Source organism: Cynoglossus semilaevis, chromosome 11, assembly GCF_000523025.1.
Source record: "Cynoglossus semilaevis isolate Cse_v1.0 chromosome 11, Cse_v1.0, whole genome shotgun sequence".
Taxonomy (NCBI): Eukaryota; Metazoa; Chordata; class Actinopteri; order Pleuronectiformes; family Cynoglossidae; genus Cynoglossus; species Cynoglossus semilaevis.
Window position 1 is genome coordinate 364,469 of NC_024317.1, and position 9,250 is coordinate 373,718.

At 41.5% G+C, this 9,250-nt stretch overlaps 1 protein-coding gene and 1 long non-coding RNA gene across 2 annotated transcripts; one reads left to right on the forward strand and one right to left on the reverse strand.

The window, feature by feature from the left end:
* Window positions 1–1,580: 1,580 nt before the first annotated feature.
* Window positions 1,581–4,396, reverse strand: LOC103385634 (uncharacterized). Its single transcript, XR_003051086.1, has 3 exons — window positions 3,433–4,396; window positions 1,964–2,027; window positions 1,581–1,790 (listed from the first exon to the last, which is right to left on the reverse strand). It is a non-coding gene; the product is annotated as an uncharacterized LOC103385634 (long non-coding RNA).
* mrps16 (mitochondrial ribosomal protein S16) lies at window positions 3,162–5,480 on the forward strand. The gene is made up of 4 exons (XM_008319571.3): window positions 3,162–3,320; window positions 3,478–3,508; window positions 4,403–4,669; window positions 5,189–5,480. Exons 2-4 carry the CDS (start codon window positions 3,496–3,498, stop codon window positions 5,314–5,316), a joined length of 408 nt encoding a protein of 135 aa, XP_008317793.1. The 5' UTR covers window positions 3,162–3,320; window positions 3,478–3,495; the 3' UTR covers window positions 5,317–5,480.
* The last annotated feature ends 3,770 nt before the right edge of the window (window positions 5,481–9,250 follow it).

A 9,250-nucleotide genomic window follows, 5' to 3' on the forward strand; every position in this document is an offset into this window, starting at 1 on the left:
CCGGCGACTTTGTAACACAGGCGGAGGGAGCGGAAACGGGGGGGGGGGGGGGGGGGGGGGGGGTTCAGGGTTCAGGGTCTGCAGCTGATGTGGTCCACGGGGTCCAGACCATGTGGGCCACAGGCTCCTCCTCCGTCAGCAGCTGCTCTCACTCCAACCTATTAGAAATGTTTCAACCTAGTAAGATGCCACCTTTGTAGGTGGGGGGGGTCCTTTGTCAGGACACCCCCCCCCCCCCGTCTCCCCAGCTTCATGTGACCAGATGCTAACAGTTTCCACAGAACATGTTTGGGTCGATGCCCACCAGACCAGCAGCAGGTGGACGGTGGACGGTGGGGTCGCTCTGTGGCTGAGTGGGCGACGCCTGTCGCTGCACCTGGTGACGTCACAGTGGAGATAAATCCAGACTGATCCCTGGAGAACAGGTGGGAGACGGGGGACGAGCTCTGCTACAAAGGGAAGGTTTTTGAGGAGAAAATGGAGAAAAGTCTGAAGCCTGTGACCGTCAGGAGCCTTATGTTGGTTCACACTGAGCCCAGCTGTCGCCACGGGTTTGATACAGAGACACTGTCACATCAGCACCGACTGACTGTTGCCCCTCTGACTGTTGCCCCTCTGACTGTTACCCCTCTGACTGCTGCCCCTCCGACTGTTGCCCCTCCGACTGTTGCCCCTCTGACTGTTGCCCCCTCCGACTGCTGCCCCTCCGTCTGTTGCCCCTCCGACTGCTGCCCCTCCGACTGTTGCCCCTCCGACTGCTGCCCCTCCGTCTGTTGCCCCTCCGACTGCTGCCCCTCCGACTGTTGCCCCTCCGCCCGTTCCCCCCCCCCCTGTTGCCCCCCCGGCCGGCGCCCCCTCCGACTGCTGCCCCTCCGACTGTTGCCCCTCTGACTGTTGCCCCCTCCGACTGCTGCCCCTCCGACTGTTGCCCCTCCGCCCGTTCCCCCCCCCCCTGTTGCCCCCCCGGCCGGCGCCCCCTCCGACTGCTGCCCCTCTGACTGCTGCCCCTCTGACTGTTGCCCCTCTGACTGTTGCCCCCTCCGACTGCTGCCCCTCTGACTGCTGCCCCTCTGACTGTTGCCCCTCCGTCTGTTGCCCCTCCGACTGTTGCCCCTCCACATCACAGTGTGGAGTTTCCTAAAGTAAAGAGGACTAACATCCGTTTAGCATTTGTCAAACGTGAACTCTGCTGCTCCGTCTGGTCGCTGTGATATAACAGCGAACTTTTTTTAATTTAAATCTTACTCAGTGTTTTTTAAAATATTTATCAACCAATTATTGTTCATTTTTAAATGAATTCTGTTTTTGTACCTCAGTCTAACAAACATGATCAAAAACCAATTGTAGAAAAAATAAATCTCCGCATTAAGAAGTCAGTCCTTATTATTTTCTCCTGTGGCTTTTGGATGTTTTGCTACATTTTGCTAACTTATGAGTTATATTTTGTATTTCTTGTCTATTATGAAAAATGATGACATGAGGATAATAAAACATGTTCACTGGCCTTTAACAAATTAAATATATTTCTTAAAAGTCTTCAGATTGACACTCAGGACGTTGTTTGTATCGTGTGTTTTTCCCACCATCGTGCGTTTGTCGGCACGGAGTGTCCAATCCATTTTACACCACCAGGAGTGCTCTCTCTGTGTGTGAGGGTGTGTGAGGGTGTGTGTGGCATGTGGCAGAACCAAAACTCTGGACCATCACGCTCTGATGTGATGAAAAATCCACTTGTCCTCTCACATGAGCTGCCAGTGTGGCTGCGCTGCCCAAGCTCCGCCAGCAGAGGTCTGTAAAGAGCAGGTGACGTTAAACTGAGAAGTTAAATAATTACATATTAATTATTGAGGGGAAGAGTCGGTGATCATTCTAAATATATTTTTTTTATTTCATTTTTTTCATCAGTCTGGTTTCCCCGGTCCAAACACAGGCAGACCGTGAAAAATATTCACTGCACACTGACCTGAGGTGTGAATGTTGGTGTGAATGGTTGTATCCACGATGACTGCTGAAGAGTTGGTGTTTCTCTGTGAAGCAAGAAATGAAAAGATTAATGTTTAGTAAAAAAAAAAAAGATTTAGAAAAAATCATGAAAACAAGCAACAACAACAAAGAGTTGAACAGTTTCAAAGATGTTCACGGGGTTGGTTTTCTACCGTCTTCCACATCATCAGGTTCATAAAGAGTTCTGTTGGTTCTTCGTGTGGTCATCGGAGTGAACGTTCACAGAAGTTTCCTTCACAAGAACCAACGTCCACGTGATCACACACTGACTCACCACGGAAGATGCATTTTGTTTGATGTCTAACTGTGTGAAGTCTTCATTCATTTTGCCGCTTCCTTTGAAACGAATCATTTCTACTTTTTTTAAAATCCTGATGTTTGTGGTGGTTTACATAAAATTAATTATTAACACTGGCTAACAGCACTAAAACTTCTACTACTTACATTATTCACTGATTCAAAGTCATTAGGCATTGACTAATAAATGATGACGAATAAATATTTGGTTTATTTATAATTAAACCATTAAAGGACCAGTGACGTAATGGTTTCATATATGGCTTCATATAAAACCATGAGAAGCAGCAGAAGAAGAAACAGCTTTGAACAACAACAGTGTGAAATCACTACGTTCCAAGGCTGTGGGTGACGTCACAATTCATCCAGGAAGTTCGACGGTGACACTGACTTCACAGTAAAAACTATACTGACTATTAACCAACTAACCAACGACTGTTTCCATCACTATCATCTCTATCTAGATGAACAAACATGACACGGCCCTAAATATTAATTCTGTGGCGGATCTTGTGTTTTTGTTTCATTTCTAACAACATATTTTCACTACTTGTACACAGTATTTTTCATATCTTGAATTGTGGTTGACCAAGTAATAACTGATCGTTGACTTACCCAGACCTAGTTGATTTATTATGCCGGTAGAAGGTACCTCGCTCTGCGGATCCATTTCAGGGACGTACTTTTTAAACATCATTTATTTTCGTACTTCTTTTCTCATAATAAACAAAGTTTCGTCGAAAGGTTACACAGCGAACCTTTATATTTCTTAAAATCCTAACCATTTAACACTTGGCACCCGTGTCCACGGAAGAGGGAAATGCAAGGACGCCATCTGCTGGCAACAATACGCCAATACTACGACAAAGCTCGCGCGTAATTTCCGGTTAAAACATCATGGCGGCGCCCACACAAATGTCACACTACTGCTGGTTCTGAAAACAGAAACTCTTGTCTTGGTTTTCTGCTCTTTGGACAACAGGATAGACGTGGGCGACTTATTTCTACAGTGTCGACAGGTATTTTGCTAAATGTATTTATTTATGACGTAGTTCGGCGGTGGCTGACGGCACTAATGTTCGCCACATGAAGCCTTAAAGCTAAGCTCAACGTCATAATAATGTATATCACCTTAGCACCGCAGCTGAATGTTTGTTCTTTGTTGTTTCTTCTCAGGGTGAACCAGAGAACGCGATGGTCCATTTATGTGAGTTCATCGTGTCATTCCAGACTGGCCTCAGGTTCAGTCGGTAGAAGTAAACACTGAGAGTTTAGACATAGTGTATGGACATATTGGTGCGTCTGTCTGAAACCTCAACCCCTCGTTTTACAGCTAGTTCTACGGACTTAATTAATCCGAGGCCCCAGGGTGGTACATGTGGTAACAGCTAAACATTAAACAAAACATTAATAAGTAAGCTGTATGTTTCAGACTGGATTCTTATCAAGACGTCCATCCGGGTCACGACCGTTCCTAACCATAAAGTCCAAAGTCAGGCCTCAGTGATTACATTGAATTGTCATTAAAATGATTCTTTAGAAATGAGAAGATGCAGTGACTTGCCAACGCCTACAGGAGTTCTGCGTGTTTTATTTGCCAGACAATGACTAACAGTCGCCTAATCACAGTTTTATTGTTCCAAGATGAAGTAACGGTGAGTTACGGTGAGGTCTCAGAGGAAGACTCACAAGAATGAAGCAAAGCTCGTGATAAAATCTTAGTGTGTTTTAGGTTATGACCTTGATGAATAGTTCAGGTTTTATGTGGCAAATTCTAGTTAATATATATAAATATTAGTTAATACACGATCCACTGTGTGTCGATGGCGACGTGTTCGTCCGCTCCACCCGCCAACTAGTTCCCATGAAACACTTGTTTTAATGTCGTACGTTGGAATGATGGAACAAGACTTTCTTGATAAATTTATGGGAGATGGAGACGTAACCAGGAAACACCGTAGGTCGAGGACGTGGTGCATAGACATATATTTATATGTGTATGAGATCAGTCGTTTATAGAGCTATTTCAAATACCATGAAACGTTCATATGGGGTGATTGACGAGTCACTAAATCATCCCGTGTGTTTTCTCCTGTCGCAGCCTCACTGCTCCTGAAGACTTACCATGGCGGCTACGTTGTCATCAGGCTTGCTCTGGCTGGTCACAAACAAGCCAACAGGCCTTTTTACCGCATAGTAGCAGCTCACAATAAAAGGGCAAGAGATGGAAAATACATCGAGCAGCTGGGCACCTACGACCCCCTCCCCAACGTCTACAATGAGAAACTCGTCAGCTTCAACTTCGACCGCCTGAAGTACTGGATCGGTTGTGGCGCTCACCCTACAAAGCCCGTGGCCAAACTTCTAGGTGCGAATTAAGTTGTTGAACTTTCTCTTTTGTGTCGTACCAATGTTGCACAATGTTAAAATATGGTTGTCATGGAAACTTTGTTGGTTTGTTTATTCAGGGAGGTGAATATGTGCCAGTTAAGATGAGGTTAATCCTATGACTGTATATTTCTACTGTGTTTATTACTGTGTTTATTACTGTGTATCTTTACTGCATGTCCGCAGGTTTATTGTCCTGAACAGATTAAATGTGCGGCGGTTACAGCTATCTGCTTTGTATCTTTTGATCTAATGTCGTTTTATCACAGAACTGATGATACAGCTTTGGTGTTGATTATTTTAATGTAATAAATCAGAGACTGCTGTGATTCTAACCTGTCTGTTAGAAAACTGACAGTTTGTTGTCGTACGTTACATTTTTAATATTTCTAATGTTCTGGATCATTTCAGGACTTTGAAAACCCTGCATTGAAAATATTAAAATGATATGTTGGCATCAGCTTTAAACCCAGATTCTTCTTCTTCTTCTTTTTTGCAGGTCTAGCAGGATTTTTTCCACTGCATCCCATGACAATAACAGAAGCAGAGCGTCAGAAAGCCCAGACACAAGTGACACAAACAGAGGAAGGTTCAGAGCAGGAACAGAAGAAGGCAGAAGCAGTTTGAGACGGTGTGGAACAACCGTTCACAGCAGCTTCAGAAAAGAAACGCTCAATTCAACGACAACATTTGTCCAGTCATCGCCGACGCCCTGTAAATCCTATCGTTTTTCTTTTTTCTTTTTTTTTACTAAATATTCCATGTAATTGAATAAACTTAGTTCAACTGCTGGACTTGTTCTGACTCAGGTTTCTTTTTCACGTAAACTCTTATCAGGGCATACAATGTGTTTATTGCCTCATGAGCCTTTCTGTAGAGCATGGGCTGAGGTAAACATGTCATAAATCAGTAGTAAAGGTCAATTATGTCAAATGCACGGACGTTAGATAGATATACTTTATTGACCTCAGGCTGGAAAATTGCAGTTACGAAAGAAATCCAGCCTTTATGGTCTTTTGATATGATTATCTGCAAAACCTCTTAGCACGTAGCTCTAATTTGATTTAATGTACGCACTCCACCCATTTTATTGTACTGGCTGTAGTTATTCACCATTTATGTAATGTGTGCTGGATGACTGGGCACACGTGTGTCCACAACACTCACTCTGGGTAAACACTACAGATCACAGTTACTCATCAGGAAAAGGGCAACGCACTTTATCTGACGAAAGTTAAGAAAATGTTGTTGACGGTTTTTATTCCATTCCCACATTGTCTTCTGTGGCACAAACCTGAGAACTGATCCACACTTGACCTCTGTGACCTTTGTGTTTTGGACACAGGAGTGGAGTCAGGTTTACCATTGGATTTAGACGTTGATTTAATTTGATATTGTTCATTGACGGAATGTGATGAAGAAATATTTTCATCATTTTTTTATTGGTTTATTCTTTGAAACACTAACAATCATTTATTCAATAACTTTGATTTTATTCAGCTTTAGTTCACAGTCATAAATTCAATGGTACTAATAATATTTGGCAGAATAATTTCTTTTGGTGGTTCAATTTTCTGCCTCAGCTTCTTCATTTTTGGGTTTCAGCCAAGAATTTTCATTTTGGTGCATCACTAGTAGGGATGCACCGAAATGAAAATTCTTAAACATAAACTAAAAATAATAAATAATTGTCAAAATAATTAATTGTCAAATGTCTAGCAGAGACAGGAAGTCAGAACAGAACAGCCGACCTATTATTGTTATCTGAGGAACTCTCTGTCAGGATCTGACAGAACACATCAGACAACCAGGTCTTTTCTCCTGCGCTGTGAGCTTCTCCGTCTCCAAGCAGGTTCTCTGCGCGCTACTGTATTCCTGCATCCCAGTAATGATCTTTCTAAGGTGGATGGAGCAGAGTGGTGATGAAGCTCAGAGGATCAGAGTAGAAACGTGTCAAACGTGTGCTGACAGACTTTTCACCCCTCACCCTCCCCCTCCCCCATTGAAATTTCAGCAATACATGTTTTGCAAATCTCCATCCGTGGGTCTTTCTCAGATATATTAAAATGTTAGTACCTTCAGACAAGCTCACGCTGGCCGTGGTTTTTGCTTGCGTCACCACAACTTCCTGTTTCGGCCGTGTTGTTTGGTTGATAAAAGTCTTTCGACTGAAAACTGAAAATGCACTTTTGAGCCAATTTTTGGTGGCCAAATATTTCGTGCGTCTCTACTTAAAAGTTTGAGATCAAGTCTGGAAACATTTGAGAACGGTGGTAGATGGAATGAGTTTGAATCCTCCTTTAAACCTTTTGGATTTATTAAGGTCGACTGATTGAAACAATATGACTTTACTGTATATATGATATAAATGTTTACTAAAAGACTGGAGACGCACAACACAGCGAGCTAATGCCTCTAATGGTCTAATGATGAAAGGCTTGGATTACAGTGGGTGTCAGGTTTATTTTTACACCATCGGTTTCCCACCTGTATTAACCTGTTGTTATCTGAACCTCTCTGTCTCATTTTCTCCCTTTCTCTGTCGCTAAAACATACATAAACACACTGCTGTTTTTAAGTTCCTTATCAAACCTTTAAGTGCAGTTTGCGTCATTTAACTGGAGATAATAAAGTCTTGAGCCTTGACACACCCTGGAGTCCACGTTGAAGTCCAGCAGAAACACCTATAGCTCCTTCTGTTGTAAGATTTCTTTTTTTTTTCACACGCTGGAGGCTTTTACAACTAAAACCGTAAATCCAGACAAACTGAGTTCTTTTGAGAACCTTTGAATGAAGATTAGCTGTAAATGGTACCTGAATGTTCTGGAGGTAAAAATACAATGTATTCAAGCAAATATTTATTCATTGATTTCATGGCCATAGAAATACGTTTGAAAGAAGCAAACAAAGGTGTGCAAAGATTTGACCCGAACCACACGTGACCTTTAAGATCAAGAGTATTTCTTGAGAATGACTTTGTCAAAGCTCATTATGTACATTGTTATCGAAGGCACGTATTTACCTGGTAAAGAACGGGTGTAAAATATATTTCTCTGCAAACATATCATTGTATTGACTATGTTGCCCTTAAATGTCTTGGATTGCTGATAATATGCTACAGTGTTGCCAATGGTTCAAAAAAGTGAAGAAAACGATTTTTATAGGAGTAAAATTTATATAAAAGAGAAAAAAACATTTTCTTTGTGTTCAATTGTTGTTCAATTCTATCATTCCGTTAAATATTTTAATTTTATAATAATGAGAATAATTTTCCCACTTGCACTTTAGACCTCTACTGTAAAGAAGGGTGTTCCTCAGAAAATCCAGTGCCTCGTCACTGCACAGATTTGAGCAGGGAGGTTCTGAGACGGCTCTACGTCAGCACAGGTTGATGATTGATAACATACTGAGGAGATGTGAAAACCACTCAAAGTCTAACAGCATTTTGTCAGCCATATCACACTTATTTCACATTCCAGTTCAGACTAGGATTTGATTGTACCATGGACTGACAAAGACTGCAGTCGTGGTGATTCTAAATCTGTCTCGTAAACGTACTGGAGATGAAAAATCGGACGTGCAACTGGATGAGAATTTCCAGTCTTATCCTTATTTTTGCCTTTATCGCACTCACCACAATCCTGTCCTCTGCACCATCAAGTGGTAAGTCTCAGATTTCTGTAATCGTCGTGATAAATGTGGTTATTTTGTAACCAAATAAAAAAAGATATTTGTTTACCAGTTAGACTAAAAATGAAGAGTCAAATAAAAAACCCTCCTGTGGTCAAAGATGAAAAGCGGTAAAACATGGCATTTTACAATTATATAAACCAATAATAAAAAAAAAGTCAATTCTGTTTTTGTTTAATTGGCTAACTTTGTTTCACTGTGTGATGTGATTTTGATACATGTAAATTCACTGCGGACTAAAACAAATCCTAAGACAGAAGCTAAGTGATTGTCTTTACACTTGCAAAAGTTTTATGTCATTTTTGGCAGTAATCAACTGATATACTGACAGAGGCTGGTAAAAGTCATTTGAAACTGCTGAAAGGGAACTAATTAGTGCTGAGAAGCAGACCCACTGAATCAACTTACATGAGCAACATGTGACTTTTGTTTTACATCTATATTCTGGTCAATACCAGACTTTAAAAATGGTTTGATGATGCCACCTATTGACGAAGCAGTCAGTAACAATATTAAAAACTTACATGATTTGAAATTCGCACTTAACATGTTTTGACTGTGTAATGATTTTAACAGCATATGATGAAACGACGCAAAAGGAGCTACTGGACCGTCGGAGGAAAAAAGAGACAAAAGATATCGCTAGAGATTTGACAATATTGATAGGAAATGAAAATGACACACAAACAACATACAAGGCAACAGATGGAAAAAAAGTGTCCCATGGTATAACAGTGATTTCTACAAATGAAGTAATTTCAAAAAAATTCAAAAAAGAATTATCAAAAAGAAGTTTGCAAACAGACATAGAAAATCAGGAAAATACAAATGCGCCGGACAAGTCTGAAGTCACTACTTCAAGTGAATCAGT